Consider the following 22,435-nt stretch of genomic DNA (forward strand, 5'->3'; position numbering starts at 1 on the left):
AGATTTTTTGGACTGTCAGGAATTACTGGTGGATAATTCCTTATGGGGATCTGCATGACAAAAAACCTTCATGACCTCCTACTTGGAGAATTAACTACAGCAGAGATGGTGTTATTAGAGTTTTTTAGGTTTATAACTTTAACAAGCTCAGATAGTTTTGACCATGGTAACAGCTGCACTATCAACAATAACTCTGTTACTGAAAAGAAGAACTGATTCAAAGCAAAGAACACGCTTCCGACTGTAGCTGTGCTAACAACTACTCCAAACAAATATCCTGAGTTTTCTGTTATCACACCAACTGTTTTGATCCTGTTTGACAAATATACACTCGTGGATCAAGCCTTGACTACAAAGATTAATGGAATTATTCTTAATGCGACGAGGCCTAGTTCCCACTGCTGTAAGGTCCAATACATGAGCTCCCCATACCTGGTGTGATGCATCTGTAAAGAGTACACTTCTTGGAAGGGTGGAACCATAGTCAATAATACTGAGGTTCTAGGATTACCGAATGTCATCTGAAACTATGGCAAGATGACTACCTGGTCAAGTTGCAGACAACCAAAAGCTGATAAGTAGCAACTATAGAGACAGTCCTGAGTTATCTGTAATGAACCAGTGTTCTGAAGAGATAAGGTGGCTGATTAGATTACCACAACTTGTAGCAGGATCCAATCTAAACAGATACTTCTGGATTAATAATGACAATCACTGGGGTCAGTCATCCACTGGGCATTTCACCTTATCTACACATCCTCCGATACATATCCATAGTAGATGGTACCAGGTCTGACTTCTCCCACTTGATGTGCAAGACAAACAGCTGACACAGGATATGGACAAGATGAAGATGTTATCGGAGTTCAGCTGGTAACGATGCTCTCACATCCATGACATCAAGCAACTTATCTAACCTTATGCCACTCTTGTACACCTGTGTACACTTGTATTTTCCTTTCATGTGACAGACTAGTGATTGAAATACCAACTTCTTGGCCTTTATATGGAAATATTCCAAGTTGTCATATAGTGATTTCATAACTGCATGTGTTTCCCAGAAATTTATTGACATTCACCAAGATGTCAAAGGAGAAGGAGTTATACATATGACTTCATGTTGATCGCCGGAAGAGAGAGAGCAGCCCTCAATGAGAACTACTTATTGACCTTCTCAATTAATTTTATTATAAACATGAACCTGATTTAAAAAAAAAAAAGATTCTTATGAATGTGCTGTGAGAGACATTAATGAAAATTCATCCAACAGTGAGAACAATGAAAATCTATCACCTCAAAACAAAAGAGGGATAAAAAGAAAGTGGTTTTGGCAAAGTAACCAAGATGATTGGTTGCTAATAATTTCAAGCCAAAAGATTTGGCATTTGATGGCAATGGTTTCAGCATTTCATAAGAATGCAATTTGAATGGAAGTTTATAGGAAGCCAAACATTTTTCTTAATTTTTCAATAACAAATTCCCTCAACTTACTGTTGTGGATACAATAACCTTTTTATACATAATTGTGATATGTCATACAAATAAACATCACATAATAGACATTAAGATTACACTCGAGACATTCGAGACCAAAGGAGTGAGAGCACCGATAGATTTCTTCAAATTTCATGTGTTCTGCATTTTTACTGATAATTCACAGCTAACACGATAAGATGATAAACTATTATAATTGGAGCAATACTTTTCAGTGTGCACAGAAAATTCAGGGAAAATTTCAATTCTTATTATTATTATTAAAATAGTTTAATCAGACCACTGAGCTGACTAACAGCTCTCACAGGACTGGGCCAAAGGATTTGCATGGAATACCAGGTCTAGGCCAGAGGCCAAGCACTGGGGACCAAATAGGTCATTCAGTATGGCGATCAATGAATGAAAATGAAATTAAAAACTGCACAAAGGCACATGCTCTCATACTGGAACACAAATACACAATAAATACATTTACTCATGTTTCCATATACTGTATACACACTAAAAAGGTATATAGGCAGTCCCCGGTTATCGGCGGGGGTTCCAGTTCGACAGTGTGACAATAAGCGAAAAATGCTGATAACTGAAAATTGGCGATTTTTGGCACTTATTGCCTCTGTTAGTGATGTATTGGCGCCAATACCTGATTATCGGCGCTGATAAGTGGAAATTGGCACATATTGGCACCGAAAATCGCCAATTTTTGTTGCGAGACAAGCGCCGTAAAAACGAATCGCCAATAACCGGGGACTGCCTGTATTGAAATTCACAATAAGTTAAGTAATGTTTTGTAATTTTTGTTGTAAAATTCTTTAAATGCCCTAAGGATTTTTATATTTTTATTATTAATTTATTTTATATTTTATCAATTAAATCAGTTCCTCATGAACATTAAAATCAGAATTACTGAAAATGCAGAAGATTGATAAAATTTCCCCTCACTGATTTATTTCCAAAAGTTGACAGTTGTTGCTGGTCACACTTTGGGCACTCATACAAAACATGTCTGACTGTTATTATCACCTTGCACTCTGAGCACTTGGGAGCAGGGCTACGTGGGCTGCTCAATAAGTGTCAGTGTGTCAGATGAGTATGACCTATTCGGAGACGAGTCAGAATTACTCGCGCATATCTCTCTGACATGTTGAACTCCATTTTCTAACACCTGGTTTTATTTGTTTTAATTTATTTTTTCAGCTTCTTCCCTCCATACATTTTGCCATTTATTTACAATGATTGTTTTTATATATTTACAATGATTGTTTTTATATATCTTACATAGTCACTAATAGGGATGTTTACATTTGCACTTGTCATGTGGAATGATTCTTTAGCTGCTCTATCAGCCTCTTCATTTCCTTTTATCTGTACATGGGCAGGGATCCAACATATTTCAATATTTTTTCTATTATTATATAACTTATCTGTTGTACGGTATTACTTTTTGGATTGTACTTTGAATGGCTTCTATAACGCTTCTGGAGTTGCTATAAGTCACAAAATTATTAAATGAGGCTTCTTTGATTATTTCTATGGCTGATGCTATTGCACAATATTCAGCTGTAAATACTGAGGCATTATCTGGTAGAGAGAACTGATACGTTTTGTCCTGAGAACTGCAGTATATCCCACTCCATATTGTGACTTAGATCAGTCAGTGTATATTGCGTAATGTGGACCTCTCCGGATTATATGTTCTAATGTATGCTGTCTATGTTGTTCTAGGGTATATGAATAACTTTTTGATAAATGTTATAAAAGTGTACAAATTCTAATTTTATTCATAGTCCAAGGAGGAGGTAATTTTACATTTATATTCAGCAACTCAATCTTCTAGCTTGAACTGGAAAAGGAGGTGGATGAATGTTTATAAATACATCTCTTAATCCAAATAATTTTTTGGTTGGAGAATCATTTGTCTGAATTCTCTAGCTCTCTATGGAGAGGAGGAGGTAGTTCACCACATTCAACTTGTAAAGATGACTTTGGTGATGATCTAAAGGCTCCTGAACATATTCTAAGGTCTTCATTATGAACTGGGTCTAATGTTTTCAGTGTTGCATCCAATGCTGAGCCATATATTTCACTTTCATAATTAATGACAGACAGCACTGTTGCTCCCCAAGTAGTGTTCGACAGTTTTTTAATTAGATTTAATGCTCTTTTACATTCTGATTTCATGTATGTTATGTGGGCTTTCCAGTTCAAGTGAGTACAGTATCAAACACTAATCCCAAAAATTTTGCTGTATACCTAACTGGTATACTATGATTTCTGATTTTTAAATCTATTTCTTCAACCTTTTTCCAATTTTTATTTTTATAAAACATGCTTGCTTGACTTTTATCTATGGAAAATTTAAAGCCTTCAGATGAGGCCCATTCATCTATTTTTATTATGCTTTTATTAATGATTCATTCTGCATGTTTTATTTGAGATGCTGAATAAAATATGGCAAAATCATCCATATACTGTCCAAGTTACTTTAATTCCAATAGGTAGATTTTTACTGGTATCATTTATTGCTACAGTAAACAGTGTGCCACTAAGGACGCTTCCTTGTGGAACACCATTTTCAAGTGGAAATGTACTTGACAATACATCATCAGTTCTCACTTGAAAAGTGCGATTTGTCAGAAAGTTTTGGATCAACCCGGGTAAATGTCCAAGGATGCTGTTTTTGTGTAACATTTTTAATATTGCTTATCTCCATGTAGTATCATATGCCTTTTCAACATCAAAAAAGATGGCTATAGTAATCTGGTCTTGTTCAAATCCTCTTCGTATGTGGTCTTCCAAGTTAGATAGAATCCAATGTAGATCTGTTACATTGTCACCTGAATTGAGTGGGAGTCAAAATTTTTTTCTTGAATGTGCCATGTTAGTCAAGCATTTACTATTTTCTCTAGTAATTTGCATAGACAACTTGTTAAAGAAATTGGTCTGTAATTGTTTATATTACTGGGATCCTTTCCAGGTTTGGGGATAAGAATAATTATAGCCTTAGGCCATTCATCAAGAAATAAATTTCAAAGCCATAAGTGATTATAAAACTGTAATAAGTATGACTTTGCCAAAGTCAAAGTCAAAGTCAAAGATGCTAAGTGGCAGATCATTTAAAAACAAATATTGTCACTTCCAGGGGCAGACTTATTGTTGTTCAAGAGAGCAAATTCCAACTCTTCCATATTATATTTTCTATTATACAGTATATCATCTATTATTTCAAAATTTATTATTTCTATGTTATTTTTCTTTGTGTGGAAGTGTTCATATAAATTTTTATCACTATCTACTTTTGCTAAGGTTTCTCTTATTACATTACTTACTTCTTTCGGATCAAGTATTCTTTTTCCATCTTTTAATATGGCATGTCTAGGCGATTTAACATGGGTACCATTTATTTTCCTGAATTTTTCCCCGATTTTTTAGATGGGAGTATTATTAGGGAGACCTGATACATATTTCCACCATGAAATGATTCTTCCTTGAATTACTGCTTTTTAAATTTTGCAGATATTTTGTTATATCTAGGGTTTAATGTATCAATTTCTAATGACAATATAGTCAGTTTTTGTAGATTTTCTTCTGATACTGGTAATGTTCTATTTATTTTACTGAACTTTCTATTCAAATTATCTAATCATCTTCCAATTTGGTGTTTTATTTTTATTAGTTCTGTTAGTTTTTCAGACCACCATGGGATTTTGTGTTTTGTTGCTGTTCAACACCTCTAACTACTATTTCACTTTTAGAGCATTGTATTTCAATACTTTTACTTTCGTGATCACTTTTATCTTGCAGCCCAGCCACTCTAACTCCCTCTTTTCACTCTGCTAAGTGTCGAATGGCTGAAAATGCCCCAGTGCTTGGCTTGACTGCCTAAATTTCATAAATCAATTAATCGAACTCTTCAAGACCCCACCCGACTCTTTTAGCCGGAGTTAGTAAAAAAAATCTAAGTTACGTTGTGTTTATGGACAAGATTTTTTGTTATTGCATTATCAGCAGCATTTTTAATGAAATCAGCAAGAAATCTGTTTGTTTCATTATGATCTTGTATATACTCATATAGTGGGATATTTCTAGTGTGGAATTTATATAGTCCTCAATCTGCTTTATATATGTTATACTGAGGAAATGCTTGACAGGATTATTCTGTAATAATGAAATTAAAATTGGGAAATGATCACTGGTATGCAAGTCATCAACTGTACAGTATTCCAATCCAACCTGTCTACTATGCTTGCTGTACATATAGTTAAGTCTTCTGAGGAAAACGTTCCATGTTTTTTTAAAAATGTGCTGATTTCGTAATCATTTATACAGTACATGTTTGAATCTATGAATTCTTCTATTTTCCTTCCTGCTCTATCTGAGTTTGTACAATTACAGTCCCAAATCAGGTTGTCAGCATTAAAATCACCTACTATTAATGTAGGTATTTTAGCATTGTTAAGCAATTCTTTAAGTTTATCAATATTGTAATTTTTATTAGGTTGGTTGTATAAATTATGCATTAAATAATTACTTTTTATTCGTATTCTAATACTCGATATTTGCAAGTCAGTAAAGTTTACAGGTACTTTGTCATACACTACTTTGTTAGGTACATATGTGGCTGTACCTAAATTTTCTTCTTCTCTTGATGCAGATGCTAAGGTATATTTACCTATTATTGATGTTGTTTTGTTGACATGTTGCAAACATATCATTGGTTTGTATTCCCTTATTAATTTTTGTGTTTCTCCCAAATATACAGTAAATCCCCGGTATTTGTGGAGGATGCGTATCACACACCCCTGCCCCGCGATTAGCTAAAATCTGCGAACACTTAAAACCCCTCTAAAAACCACTTAGATCTGCCTATTTTGATAGTTTAAACACAAAAAAAAAGAAACCCTAAAAATGCTTATACATGAGTATTGTAACCCTTAAACGCTGAGCCTCTATTTACAAAAACGCTCCCCAGTATGCTGGCGGGCGTCGTGAGTTAGCGCTGCCGGAAAAAAGTTTTTCAAAAATCACAGCACGCTTAGATTTTTAAGATTAAGAGTTCATTTTGCCTATTTTTTGTCATTGCCTGAAGTTTAGTATGCAACCATCAGAAATGAAAAAAAATATCATATATAAATATTGGAATATATGACAGAAAAAAAACTCATATAATTGTATACAAATCGCGCTGTAAGTACAACGGTTAAAGCTAATGAGTTAATTTTTTTAGTTGTATTGTACACACTAAATTGCGATGATTTTGGTATATAACAAATTGTAAAACGATCAAAGCAAACACAGAGAAAATATTATCACAAAATGATGCATGAATTCATAACGAGCGGACGTAAAAATGTTTTTTTCAAAAATTCACCATAAATCGAAATATTGTGCTAGAGACTTCCCGTTTGTTGAAAAATGAAGCTAATTGATTGAATATTACTAGACTGTATGTGTTTTAGCTTACATTGCAGTTTTCGACCATTTCGGTCGATTAAAGTTGACCGGTCGATTTTTTCTATTTATCGTGATTTATATGAAAATATTTCAAAACTGATAAAAAGCTACAACCATGAGTTATTTTCTGTTGTATTCTACATGAAATTGCGCACATTTCCATATATAAAACTTTTTTTATGTAACGACTAATATAAACAGTGCAAACATTACGACAACGTGGACGAAAGAATTTCTGGCGCGGACGTGAAGGAAAAGTTTTCTCAAAATTCACCATAAATCGAAATATTGTGCTAGAGACTTCCAATTGGTTGCAAAATGAAGGTAAATGATTGAATATTACTAGAATGTAACAGTTTTAGCTTACAATTGCGTTTTTTGACCATTTCGGTCGAGTCAAAGTTGACCGAAGGTTGAAATTTTTGCAGTTATCGTGATTTATATGAAAATATTTCAAAACTGATAAAAGCAACAACCATGAGTTATTTTCTTGTATTGTACATGAAATTGCACACATTTTTCATATATAAAACTTTATGTAACGGCTAATATGGAACAGTGCAAAATTACGACAAAATGATTTGAAAAGAATTTCTGAAATTTTGGAACAGCCGTAAAGAATTTTGAAACTGTCAAAGGGAGTAAGAAAACAGTTTTTTTCAGAAATTCACCATAAATCGAAATATTGTGCTAGAGACTTCCAATTTGTTGCAAAATGAAGGTACATGATTGAATATTACTAGAATGTAAGAGTTTTAGCTTACAATTGCGTTTTTCGACCATTTCAGTCGAGTCAAAGTTGACCGAAGGTTGAAATTTTTTGTAGTCGACGTACGGTACGTCCACTTGGCACCCAACATACAATTTTGGTCGACGTATGATACGTCCAGTAGGCGTTTAAGGGTTAATAGTTTTATCACAAAAACAAAGTATTTACTCATGAAAATTATTTGAAAATACAGTAATTAGTGGATATTTCTCAGTGAAAAATACCGCAAATGGGCAAATTTTCTGCGAATAATGTGTATATATGTTCTGTAGAGAAATCCACGAATAGGTGAGTCTGCGAATACAGGGGTTTGCTGTAGTCTGGTCTGCAGACTACGTTCCATTGTATAATGTAATTACAGTAAACCCCCTATATTTGCATTCTCATGATTTGTGGACTCATGTATTCGCAGAGTTCTCTGTGGAACGTATCTACCTATTATTCGCGGAAAATTCGCCCGTTCTCGTATTTTTCACTGAGAAATATTCACTAATTACTGGATTTTCATATAATTTTCATAACTAAATGCACTTTGTGATAAAACTATTAAAATACTTAGGTATAAGCATTTTAGAGGGTTTTTCTTGTGTTTAAACTATCAAACTAGACAGTTCTAAGTGTTTTTAGAGGGGTTTTACATATTCGTGGATTTTAGCTATCTGCAAGGGGGTGTACGCATCCCCCGCAAATACGGGGGGTTTACTGTAGTGAAAATATTACGTTAAGTGTGTTCAAGTGCTATTTTCTTTTTGTGGATTATCAATTTAAATTCTTTCTCAAATTTTATTTATGATATTTATTTGTTTTTCTTTATAACACATTAGGTGTCCAATGCACATTACAGCCCTTTTCGTGAGTGTCCAAACTAGTAGTTTCTTTATTTCTGCATTTTATAAAATTTCTTATAGTGTCTGTTAACTGTCTTTTGTTATGTTTCTGTTTTTGCTGCACAGTTCAATGAAACATTTGTTACATCCACATGTGTTTTCATGTATCATTCTTTTTTTTCATTTACTCTTGCTACACCAATTATTGGTGATGGAGTAATCTCTTCTCCCTTCATGTAATCATCCTTGCCAATGGTTTGTTCCTCTACTATTTCTTCGGTGCTGTGGGTATCTGCTTCCATTGGTTTTATCATCATTTTAGGAGACAAAGGTATATTATCACTTTTGGAGACAAAGGTATATTATAATTTTTTTGGTTTGTGTTCTTTCTTTGGGTCTTTTGTATTTACTTTAACAGATAATTATTGGCTTTTTGGTTTTGGGTGAAGTTCTCTCTAAATGCCTCTTTTTACCTTTAGCGTCCAGTTCATTACAACTTTATTCTATTTCTGTGGCACACACATCTTATTGGTTCCATTTGCTCCAATGTCTCAAATGAATTTGAACAAATATCCATATTAGAATTTGTATATGTTTCTTGGTTCTTTGCTATTTTAGATTCTTCTGGCAAAGTAGTTCTTATTCCTGGAGACTGATTTATCAGGGTTTTGTTGCTCTTATCTACTTCCATTTTTGTTTCATTGTTTCATCTTATTATAGTGGAAAAGGTACGTTTCCTAGAGGGATCATGCATTCCTCTAACTTTCAACTCTAATTTGGCCTCTTTTATGGTCAATCCTGTTCTCTCCTGCAGTAATTTCAATTCTATATTGTATATATAATACATACATCCCTTGGGCCCTGCACGGTGATTTTGCCCACAGTTCATGCATTTTGGTTCACAGCACATCCACTGTGTGGTATGTTCGTCAGATCCACAATACACACATACAGATGTATTTCAGCAATTTTCCCTTGTACTGTATGTCCATAATTACTATAGTTTTGGCACTGTGGTGGTTTTGGAACATATGGTCTTGGTTTTCTGTTTTGGCCCATAATTTAAATTTTTAAGGGTAATTCTTGGCCTGCAAATTTTACATTTGCTATTTTCAGAGTTTTTCCACAACTCCATCTACTGGCTAAGTTGTATATTTCACAATCTTGTATGTTGTTGTAGCTTTTTTTAAGAGAATCCAGAAATATATTTTTTTTCTATTGGTTCTTCATTATTATCAAGAAGTACTATGGTACCATGTACACTGTTCATACTGTCATGTTTTTTCAGATGTATCTGTATATTATCAATATTTTTTATAGTCAAGTAATTTTCTGACTGATTATTTTGTGATTTCTATCAACTACATCTGGTCTTTAATTTGTCTGAATGACATTTCAGAAGCTGAATATTGATTCAACAGGAAATTTTCTAATTTCAATGCTGATATTTTCTTGTCTGTTTCTAAGGTAAGGAACCTTGACCAACTTCCACTCCCATAGCGGGAATTGAAGTGAGTCAAGTTTTGGTCAAGACAATATTTACTTTTTTTGGGTTTGCTCTGTACTGGAACACATGGTTCCAGTGTTATTACACTTGGATTCTTTTTTTTTTTAGATTTTTATAAACAAAGGTTGTCAAAAGAGGTTACAGTGGTCATTAACTGTGCTAAGTCAGTACCATCAAAGGGCCCAGGGGTACTCAAATCTTTACAGTGACTATTCATAAACATTAAAGTGTGAAAAAGGAAAATTAAACCTGAAAACCTTAAAAAAGATATCATCAGCCTTTCATGGAGTTCATTCTTCCACCAAAGGCACAAGTGAGAACAGACAGAAATGTCCGCACCCGTATACTACCCCACCGGGGATGGCACAACATGATTAGAGTGGCCCAAGTGTAAGCTAAACCCACGTGCTAGGACTGTGAGTATTACAAGAATACAATCATCCCCACCCTAATCATATTATGGGCAAACTGGATAGAATGCTGAGAGTCTTATCCACAGAACCAGACCGCCCTGGAATTCGTGTCCAGCCCTAAAGAATAGTTCCACCTTTGAGCTATCAATCTGATATCTCTCAAGTCCGAACATTATCGGGCAGTTGATAGTCCTACCACAGTTCCCACTATTTAGCTTCAGCTATAAACCCTTTCTAAGGTTTGTGCATATATGAAAGTCCTATGTTATGCTTAGTTGCAAGCAGTACATTCCACATACAAGAAGTCTATTTGAAGTTAAAATACTTGATTTTCTAATGCCAAACCTGATTATATCTTGATTTTATAACACACTCTATAAAAGATAAGATATATTGGCAGATGAGTGTCTATGGGTATCTGGCAAAAATAACACAGTAGCAGCCAAAGGCAATCTGTAGAAGCAAAACCCTGTCATGAGGCAATACCCTTTTTTCTTCATCTATAATACAGTATATGAATTAAATCTTATATGTATTATATGGATAGCTTCTATCAAAATTTACCATTACGTTAAAAAAAATTAATTTATACCAAAAAACCAAGTAGGTGATACCAATATGATTGTTTTCATATTTTAGGAAGCACGGTACAGATGACTACTGTCGTGAACCTGTCCAGGTCAAAGGGTTAAACAATGTCAACAGGTTGACTGACACTGGTGTGGCTAGTCCCATGCAGGTTGAGGCAGTGAGGCTGCAAGAAAAGTGATGCTCAAGATGCACACATATCTGCAACAGCATTTTAGTTGTCTCCTGTAGATCTTCCTGATAAAAGTTATTAGTCTATTGGGCAGGCATGCAATCATGGCAAGACGAACCATCAGTTTGGGGAACAAAACCAGCCCCTGACAACCACTACACAGAAAATGAGGGCTTCTTTCAAGGACATACATTTAATGTGAGATGAATTACCATATAATGCATCTCACGTTCACTGTGGCACCTCAAATGAAAACATTTTAGTGAAAATACATAGAGAGCAAAATTATAATTAGGGTGAAGACAACAGTAACACAAGAAAACAGTAACCCAATCAATTTACAAGTAAAATGGCAAGTGTAAACCAAAGAGGCAAAAATATATCAAAGGCATATGACAAAAAATTATCAATTATGACCCCAGTTGGCAAGATACAAATGAGAGGTAAAATATAAGAATATGAATATACTATATAAGAAAAGATAAAAAATTATCATCAAAAGATAAAGCTATTCAACAAACATAATACATAGAGGGTATAAATTTCATAATATAAACACGCCTAAAAAATTAAACACAATTACGATCAGACCTGAGGAATCATAATTGAAAAACAAGATGTAAGGGCAGAAAAGAAGCAGCACAATGTAACAATATGAAAATGAGGAAAAGAAAAGCACTCACTCACTTCTTCAAAAACTAACAAAGAAACTAATCTCAACCATATGCTGTACTATACATAAAAAACCTTAAGTTGAAATTAAACCTGAATGACAACTGTCATAAAATTTATCAACTAGTTAACCACTCAATACCTAGTCAGCTTACCTACAGTGAAAACACCCAAAATGCCAAAATAACCAAATCTACAAAAAAATCACTGAAGACAAAGGCTATCAACTAACTGAAGGAAAATTAGTAATTTTTAAAAATAGCAAAATACAGTACTGTGCTTAAAATAGTTCTTGCTAACAACCATCCAAATGATGCTGAAATGGTAGCTGGCTTGATGAAAAGGAATGATTTCAAAAGAATAAGTGGGAAGGAAAGGAATAAAAGGATTCAAATGATTTTCAGCAATCTTGAAAACTGAAAAATCAAATAAATTCTGCCAAGCTGTTTACAGTATTGTAAACAAGGGAAAAGCAAGGCAGTTAACTGCTGTGGATTAATGGGTTACTGAGATGCATGTACAGGATTGCTATTCTTCTTCTAAGTCTATTAGACAAAAGACTGCAGTATTTGCGGCATCTGAGGACTGCAAATGCGGTAAATAAATGAGTGATGGGTTTGTGGTGAAGCAAACATAATTAACATCCTATGTTGTGTCATCTCTTATTACCAAGCAAGCACAAGTCTTCCCTATTACCCCTGTAAAATAATCTGAATACCGAGACTTGACTTACTGTTCATTATTGCTAAACATCTAGTGCATTCACTGTTATTATAACTGCACTGCCTGTATATCTCTACATATTAAACCTACAGGTATGCTTTTTTCTTGTGTCTCTCTATGACTGCAATATGTCAGAACATACGGATATGGATATGTGGAAAAAACTGTCACAGACAAGAAGAGGGGATTTGATGTCAGCACAGTATAACACAAAACAACACATATTCAAAACTGATACAGAGGTCATTAGAAAATAAAGGAAGTGGAAAAGTTTCTAAAAGAAACTTAATAGTGTTAACAATGCTTTATTTATAATGCATGAAGAGTTCAACAAAGTGTGAACAATTACACTATTTATATTACAAAATTGGATATACTGAAATGGTTCAAGATTCGATTCATGCAGATTTTCTTCATGAATTTTGTCCCAAAACTGGATAAATTGAAGTGGTTGAAGATTCATACAGATTTTCATGAATTTTGTCCAAGACTTTTTTTCATAGATTGAAAGCATGGCACTAACACAGTTTTACAGTTTTTGTAACCATACGATTAAGATGGAGATTTATAAGTTTTGTGTTGATGATGAACTGGATGACACAAGTGACCCTGACTGCTGCTGACTCTATGAACCATACATTCACAGTATCAGCTGACTGCAATTCTCACTCTTCCTTTGAACAGGGACTGAAGGTCAGAACAATAAATGGTCTAACTATTAAGATTTTCATAAAACTTTATACTAAGAAATGAGCTGCTTCATACTTGTTTATTTATATTACAATGAAAAACTCTGGTTTTCCATATCCACACATCGTCTGAAGACTAACTTTAAAATGTATTTCATTCACCTATGAAAAGCAGCTGAACCACGACTTCAACTTTTACCTTTCATTGATGCATACAGGTAGCTTAGGTTTTTACATATAAACTATATGAAAGCATTAAAAATCATGCCATACATGATAAAAGGTTCCAAGAAGATTCTAAAGGATGCCAAAAACAGAAAAACTTTGAATGTCTAAGTTTTTCTTATCCCTAAAAAGTTTATAATACATAATATTTGACAATATATTAAAATCTAAAATAAAATTATTAATCAAATGTAATTACTACAAAAATTATAATTTAGGTATAGAGAAAATGATGAATAAGTACTGTATTCTAAAAAGTACATAAAGCTAAAAAATATATATATAAAAAATACAACTTACAGGATTGCTAAGATTCTGAAGTATTGCCACTTCATTCTTGAGAGCTGCCTCTTGCTTAGTAGGAAACCGCAGTTTATCAATCACCTTAATTGCTACAGCACGTGATGACTTACGGTGCACACCTGCAGGGAATTACAAAAGAAAAGCTCTTGGATTACCAAATATTTATAAATGGACATAAGACATTTCATCTCTTGAAATGACTACTTATATCAATACACATGATCAATAGAAAGCAAAATCTAAAAAGACCAAAAAATGAATCTAAATCTATTACAACTAATTAGTAAATAATAAAATATAAATCTCCACACCTTGACCACCTCAAGAAAGTGACTGACTTCAACCAACTCAACAAATTTCTTCCCTTGACCACTTTCTTATGGAACCCATGGTGTCTATAATGGGAATTCCTTGTTTCTATAGACATGATGGATGCAAACTTTCATGTCCCCAATCACCTGCTTTCTAGAAAGTACTTTCACCTTCTTGAGCTGGCCTTGTTAATCCTTTTGCAAAATGAGAAGCTGCTGCTGCTCGCCTGCTCTCTCTCTCTATCTCGTCTTTAATCTTTATTCTGCATGGCCTTAACTTGGAAAATGATAGTATTTCTTAATTTTTTTGCCATTTACATCAATCTGTCTTTTGAGTTTTGGTGAAATCTCCATCTTAAGGACTGACATTAGTGTAGAGCAGCCTTGTACAATCACCTCACAAGCCTTTATTATGTGTGCGTGTGTGTCTTGCTTTTAGATTTGACACTTAAGTAGGCAATTTTGCTTGCCTTGGCCTCCTGTAAGTATATCATTTAAATCAATGCATATTGAAAAGTTTTAACTCCAGTCAATAGTCTCTCCTTTGCCTGGAGTTCATTGTAAATATTCAATCTCCTAGTAAGAAAGGTTCTCTTTCTGATTCATTTGTTGTTCCTCCTCTACTTTCCACATCCCAAGAGGACAGGTTATGTCATCATCTTTGTTGTTCATCCTCTACCTTTCACATCCCAAGAAGACAGTTTTTGTTGTACTTTAAGAGCTCTATACTATCTTCACTGTATATAGTCCATTCACCCTTCTCCCTCCTCTCTGTTCCTGCATAGGCATCATCAGGATTGACTGGTATCCAAGATTTCCTTTACATGAAGAAATTACTTAAAATTATTCTAAGGCATCACTTGAGCTTACCTCAGCCAAGATCAGAGGCCCATGAAGTCCACACCCTCTCATCTTCCCTGACTTTAATGTTTAATTTGGAACTCTCTGCCCTCATTAGGGCTGGCACCTGGAGTTGCCAAGTTCTGTCCTTGTGATGCCAATCATAAGACACTTGACTTACATTAATTAAGGCTCATCATCAGGATGGGTCATATCTTTTCAGTGGGAAAGGGGTTAGATCAATCTTCTTCCTCATCCCCAAGACTTATTCCTCAGAGATTTGGCACACTGGAGGCATGTATTTCCTGGTATATTTACAGTACATTTATCCCTCTTGTGCTTCATGAACATCCTTCTTTGATTTCTTCTTCCACTGCAGACCCTTTACTTACGGGATCACCCATCTTCAGGAAAATCTCTTACTGTACACTAACTGTATGCTAATTACACATGGAAGTGCATAGCTGTGACTTTCTCTTGCCCATTTCCTTTCATCTGTTCCAATGACTGGACTGCTGGTTACTACATTCTCCTTTAATAGCAATATCTGTTTAATCCTCATTCTTAGATTTTGATTCAGGCTATTCTATGCTTAGTGTGTTTGCATGAACAAACTATGTTTTTAAAATAAAACTAGTTTTCATGCAAATAAATTAATCATAAATTCTTAGTCCCAATTTTCTATAAGATGGGGCTTGGTACAGAGGAAAAAATATCAGCAGAATAGCCACAAGGATCCACGAGTTGGCTGGGCAAGGAAACTGGGCCTTTTTATGTGCTTTGCATCATGTGTCTGGGTAAAAGCTATTTCATGATTAATGGGTTTGTATAAAACTAGTTTTATGGTAAAATCATAATTATTGCCACTTGCCATGTTGTGCACTCAATTTTAATTACACTTTACAAACACGAAAAAATACTTAACTAAGCAGGATTCTCAGTAGTAAGTTTAAACTAACTAATAACAACAAAACAGGGTTGATATCCATAGCTCCTTATACTGGTACATTACCATACTGAATACATGATCTGCCTTGTTAATCCAACATTACCTCCATATACAATTCCAAACTGCCCAGAGCCTAAAACTTCATCTGGGAATATCTGGTATATTTGTGAGATGTCATTACAAGTAGCTTCCTCTTTATCCATTCCTTGATGTTGTTGATGGGGAGGGGTTGCACTGGCTTGTGCAGTCACTGGCATTAGTGCTTTACGAATTTCATTCTCCCATACCTAAAAATTTTAAAACATACTACAGTACAATGTTTTACATGGATACTATGATACCCACCAAAAATTATATTAATTATATAAGCTAAGGGTTTATACACTTGAAAATACATAAACTATCATCCAGGTTAGGTCACAAATATGATACAGTATATGGTAAATGGGCAATATAAACTATTTATGCTTTGGAAAAACACTATATGGAAAAAGGGCAATTTTAATTTCTTAAGCTTTGGAAATAAAAGTCTACTTTAAAGTGCACTGTAAAAAAATATCCACAACCCTTCAAGTGAAACTTTGAAATCAACTATTCAAGATAAAGATAAACATTCTGATAGTACTGCCAAAGCAATACATCTCTTCTAGTAACCCCAAACCAAATACTCTTTAGAAAGCATTCCAGTTTATGAAATCAGAAAAACTGATGACTAACTTATCTTCATCACATCTTGGCATGATTATATACATTTGTGTATAGAGTATGAGGAACTACTGTGACATGTTAGTGGGGCACCTATTTTTAGAATGATGATCACTGTATAGGTATCCCACACTGGTGTCATCTGAAAAGGCTTCATTAATGGAGTACATGTGTAAATATGAATTCTTTGTCTCATAGTTCAAAAGCTTTGCCCATACTTAATGTTGTATGCAAGCAAAATGGAAGAAATATAAGTTTGCTTCATGGACACCATGCAAAATGGTATCCCTTCCACCAAGACTACCTTAAATCCCTTCAACCATATAGGATGAGTTGATATAAAAAGGTAAGAGTGACAGATACACTACTTTCCTTCATGTACATTTATGTACAATAGTTTAATTTTGCACCATATTTGACTGAAATCCTTTCAATCATGTAGGAAGAGTTGCAGTGATAAAGTAAGTATTACAGGCATACTGTTGAACAAATGACTGACAACCTCCCTTTATGCCTAGCTATGTATGATGGTCTACCTTTGCACAGGTAAGAATGAGATACCTTCTAGTATGTAAGACCCCATGCAACAGCAAGGTAAATGTTAAACACACTGACAGACTGAAAGATGGACAAATGGACAACGTCACTTCATGGGCATTATAAATGGTCTACCCTTGTATCATGTTTGACTCAAATAACTTCCACCAAATTGGATCAGTTGCACTGATGGACAGGCAGACAGATGATGTCTCTTAATGCACATCTATGCAAGGCTTTTCTTTATAGCGAGTTTGACAGCAATCTCTGCAACTGTGTAAGAGAGTTGTGATGACAAGCTGCATGTGACAACAATGATTAACAAAAGAAAGACACACAAATGGACAACAAGAGTGAAAAACTAAATTTGTTAGTAGGCACTAATAATTTCTTTTTAACAACTTCTTACAAAACACATAGGGATATATCCAAATAAAACTGATACTTCAATAACTAGTATATCAACATACAAATACCTTGATTATTATTGGTGCTATCATTATGAGATGGCAAAAATAATAGCATCAACATTAATACCTTGATATAAAGTTCAACAACAAAATCACCCTAAAACAAAATTACCCTTAAATTTTTCTTCTTAAACCTGATTAACATTAAAAACAAAAACAAAAATTCATACCAGCATTGTTAATATTTTTCATGTGTGATAAACAGAGATGACAATCTGGAGCGTGACTGAATGGTATCCTTTATGGCAAAGAAGCCAACAGAGGAAAAGGGAAAATTCCTACTCAAGGTTCAAATGAAAAGAATGCCAGTATTATTTAAATACTGAATGATGAAATACAAGATTAAAAAATCTTGGTAGTTTATGAAAAACAATATATTGGCTGCCCAATGAAGGTATTTAAAAAATTTCCTTTGTGTTAAATTGCCTCACTTTCTAAAGGACTCATGAAACAAATAACTGCTTCTTTCAAATGTAAAAAATGTCTTAATTAATCCTGTATCATATCCCATTTCTACTAATAAGTAAAACTTTATGACCATTCATTTTATCAATCATTGTGCTTACACAGAATCCCAACATACAGAATTTTTATTTAAAAATGTGAATATGTATATATCTTATCAAATATCAAATTAACAAAAAAAGAGGGATGCATATTTCATTCTTTCCAAAATAATTCTTTCAGAATTCCTGTCTCTAAGCATCTTCATATTAATCCCAAGGACTTAAATTTCAAGACAATAACTACACAATCTCTATTCCAGTATTTTCTAGTTTCTTGGTGAAGTTCTGTATTAAAATAAATTTAGAAAACTGTATGTAATTTAAATTATCACACAAATACTTCAAAAACAATATGCAATTTAAATTACCATATAAAGGTATTAAAAACAATATTGAACAGAAGCAGAAAAAACAAAACCACTATATTTCATGTATATAAAATAATAAAATAAAAAAAAAAATCATCAATTATCTGAAATGTAACTTGATGAATAACTATAGCCTCATTACCCTTACAAAATCTGCACTGATTAAAATGTAACGCATTCTCCTCTTGATATTAACAGAATGAACTAGTGTACTTTTGCCCAATAAGACTTTAAAGGCAGAATACTTAAAATAAAAAATTATATTCAACAAAAATCAAATAATAAAACCTCAGGAACTACATGTTACTTCTCTACAACCTGTTTAATTACTGACATAAAAAAAACATTTTGCAGGGGATGTAAATTCCTATTATTGTTTATCACTTTTTAAATAACCAAAATAAAATTAATTGAAATACTTCCCATCTAAAGTGAAAACCTAACCAGGAGGAAATTTTTTAGTAAGAATTGCATGTCTTCTGAAGCATGAATGTCTTGCAAAAGGCTGCCTCCTAATTAATATCAAGTATGTCTACAAACTAAACAATGCCCTCAAGCGGGAGACTGGTGGCTGTTGTGACCATACCAAGATCAGAGGAGTCAAACAAGAGTTCACTGATGCAACACTTTTTCCACTGTTCCCTGTGATGCCTGTAGACATTGTTGATGAAATAACATCCAAAGAATGACCAATGACAAGTGTGTGTGGAAATAGTCAACAAAGGACCACAGCTGGAAGAGGGCAGTGACTACTCATGGTGGTCTCTGACCTTTCCTAATGCATTCTTTTCTCTCATCCAGAATCACTGTACTGAAGATGTTATCACCAGCAAAAATGCCATTCCTAGATATAACATGGTCTGAGTATAAAAAAAATAAGACAGTTATTAAGTTGGATGTGGTTGCAAATATACTTCCACCCCCTTGCTGGAGAGGAAGTGACTGTTGGTTAATGTCTCTACTAATGCCAACAGTTGCTGAATTAGGCTGATTTCCTCTGTCATATACATATTGGTTGCAATTCAGCAATAACTGCAGTTTTTGCAAGGCAAAAGTTTGGAACATGATAAAAATTTTAAGACGACACACGAAAATCCTTGTTGTTCTAAGTTTTAAATTTTTTGGGGCAAATATTGACCAGTGAACTTTGTCTTTGCTACTTATAATGATATATTTCTTCTACCAAGTCTTTCTTATGTCTATGTTTTCAATGTTAACATATCATTTTGCGTGCTACAATCCACTATTTAATTAACAGCCATATATTTTGTGACTGGATTTTTGTTGCAACTTCAACAAGCCACTAATTTTCTTTTTATCTGCCTTGTTTTCCTAAAGACATACCTTTGATGGGCATTTAGACAGATGATAACCTTAGAGGGTAACTGCTGTTATTTTGAAATCTGATTTCAATTGGGTATAAGAGGGAGAGAGCCAAGGAGAGGAAGAAGCAAGAGGGGGGAACTGAGGGGTGACAGGTGGGGGATTGGGGATTTCCTTTGATTTGGCTTCAGGGTTGAAAAAATATAACAGTGAATGGGGAATTGGGGACAGGAGGGGCTAGGTGGGTTTTACAGAACTTGGTTTGTGTAACCTTAAGGAATTTTCTTTATATAAAATTGTGAATGTATGCAGGAGAAATTTGCCTTGGGGAATGGGTTTACCCTGAGTTTGTTGGTTGTAGTTTTGTAATGCTATTCTTAGCACTGATTATTATTTTCATCTTTCCAAAGCCCACTCATGGAGGGTTAGAATCAGGAAGGTTATCTATTCATAAAACATCAAACCAAACCAAAAAATGCAATGAGCTGTTCAATTATGATGCAAAATTTGTTTTTTTCTTCTATAAAGCAAACCCTAATGAATCAAGGTTGGTCAACAAACATCAGGTTGGGATACCCAAAATAACAGTGGTTAGCAATTCTGCCCCCTTTAAACTATAGGGATTGCACACCACAGAAGAAAAAAAAAGTACAACCACATGGACATTGTGGATATGAGAAGTGAGGTAAAACAATAGATTAATGCACAGCACTTTAGTAATATCCCATTAAAGGAAAAGTATCACACTCCAGTCTACAGATCCTTAGTCTCATCAACAAGTGTACTTCTATGGGTAATATTTTAATTCAAGTTGGCTAAAAAGTGAATGCATAAAACATTTTCTAAATAGTTGCCTCTCTCTTCCCTATGACCTGAGTCTTGGCAATGATAATTCTGTTAAGATAATGTATATGACAGCAGTTTAATTCACATTATCCATTATGATTTCAATTATTTCAATTCTGGATTCATGAACAATGCAGTTGACTACTCTCTCCAATCTGGGCCTTAGTACCGAACCTTGGAAAATAAATATCACACTGAATGGAATGGAATATAGAGTTTAGCCCAAAGGCCAAGCATTGAGACCTGTGAGGTCATTCAGCACTGGAAAGTATAGTGAAAGTAGGTAGGTTTAAAAGGTTTTAAAGGAGGAAAACCTCACAGTTGCACTATGAAATAATTGTTAGGAGAGGGTGGATAGCAAGATGAAAGAGATAATATGAATGGAGGTACAGTAAAAGGAGTGAAAGGGGTTACAGCTAGGGACTGAAGGGCACTGCAAGGAACCTGTAGTAATACCTACAGTACACCCCGTGAGGTGCACTGATGGCACTATCCCAGTACGGGAATATCACACTGATTCACTGCACTCTGTGTATTTTCTCATAAACACAGAAGTCTTAACAATTGAAATTTTGCCATGCTTTTGTGTAACAGAAAGGACCATCTTAAGCATGAGATTCAAGTTTCACATGGGGCTTGTATCAGAATACAGTAGGAAGTGGTCAAAATAAAGCATTTCAGTACCTAAGTCATTGCATTCTTGAACACAAAGAAATGCAAACAAGTAAAATTCCCACTAAGATAAAATTTCCTAAAGGACTGCTTCATGGCCAACAACTGTTGTTCATGACACATTTTAAAAAAGATAAGTCCACTGGAAGACTGGTTGAGAATGCAGATACATTTCCATAATGATGCTAATAGTACTAAAACATGCAGGTCATTATAAACAGGTTGTTCACTGGATGCAAAAGAGCAGCAAGACTTTTTTCCACGTACTATACTCGATGATAAAGACCAACACACATTGTTTGTAGCTCACTGACAACAAAAAAAAAAAAAAAGAAGTCAAAACTTTAGCCAATAATAAACCACACAGCTTCAAGCTATCTGCTTCACCCTACAGTCAGATGCAAGGGAAAATGTAAAACAATAGTTTGTACTTTATTACTTGTACCTGAATACATCACATATCCTCCAGATAAATGCAGGACCAGCATTATTCAAGGTGCACTAACACAACAAAATACACCTTAGTAAAATGTACTGAATTCAAAATGAAGCAAGTCTTCAGTAAAACCAACATTCTTCCAAGGGCTTTTGCTGCAACTTCAACCTCTCCTTCTGGTGCTAATAAGTCACTTCAAAAAACAATCTACAAAGCTGTCATAATGATTCTTGTAGTGGTGTGGGTAGTCTATGTAATCACTCAAACATTAAACAAGGGTGATCTTTCAAAAAGTGAAACTTACAAGCTACCATCATTCCACTGAGTATGAAAGTCTGACAAGGTCAACAAGCACAACTATGTTCTATTGAACTTTGTTTATATTTAAATTTCAGCTTCCTACTCCTATGATGTGAAAATTTTGGAAGGGGATGTCCATACAAGTGATATTCTACAAAATCAAAAATTGGTACAGGTTGAGAATAATTTATCTGAAAAATCAAAATTCAAATGGATTCAAAATCCACCTTCACAAGAGTGATGACAAGACGTCCCACAAGAGGAAATTACCACACAGCACAAGATATGCTCCCTGGTGATGTGCAGTCTATTCCTCTCAATTGAGCACTGTTTATT

General features: G+C 34.3%; 1 protein-coding gene across 12 annotated transcripts in view; it reads right to left on the reverse strand.

The window, feature by feature from the left end:
- Positions 1 to 22,435, reverse strand: part of PKD (serine/threonine-protein kinase D3) — a 273,053-nt gene that overhangs the window by 33,472 nt on the left and 217,146 nt on the right. For all 12 annotated transcript variants that reach the window (XM_067119831.1, XM_067119860.1, XM_067119879.1 and 9 more), the window contains 2 exons: positions 16,040 to 16,223; positions 13,834 to 13,955 (listed from right to left, as the gene is read on the reverse strand). In XM_067119831.1, coding sequence (XP_066975932.1) covers positions 13,834 to 13,955; positions 16,040 to 16,223 — 306 coding nt within the window. The remainder of the gene's footprint in view (positions 1 to 13,833; positions 13,956 to 16,039; positions 16,224 to 22,435) is intronic.

The sequence above is a fragment of the Macrobrachium rosenbergii genome, chromosome 2, assembly GCF_040412425.1.
Source record: "Macrobrachium rosenbergii isolate ZJJX-2024 chromosome 2, ASM4041242v1, whole genome shotgun sequence".
Taxonomy (NCBI): domain Eukaryota; kingdom Metazoa; phylum Arthropoda; class Malacostraca; order Decapoda; family Palaemonidae; genus Macrobrachium; species Macrobrachium rosenbergii.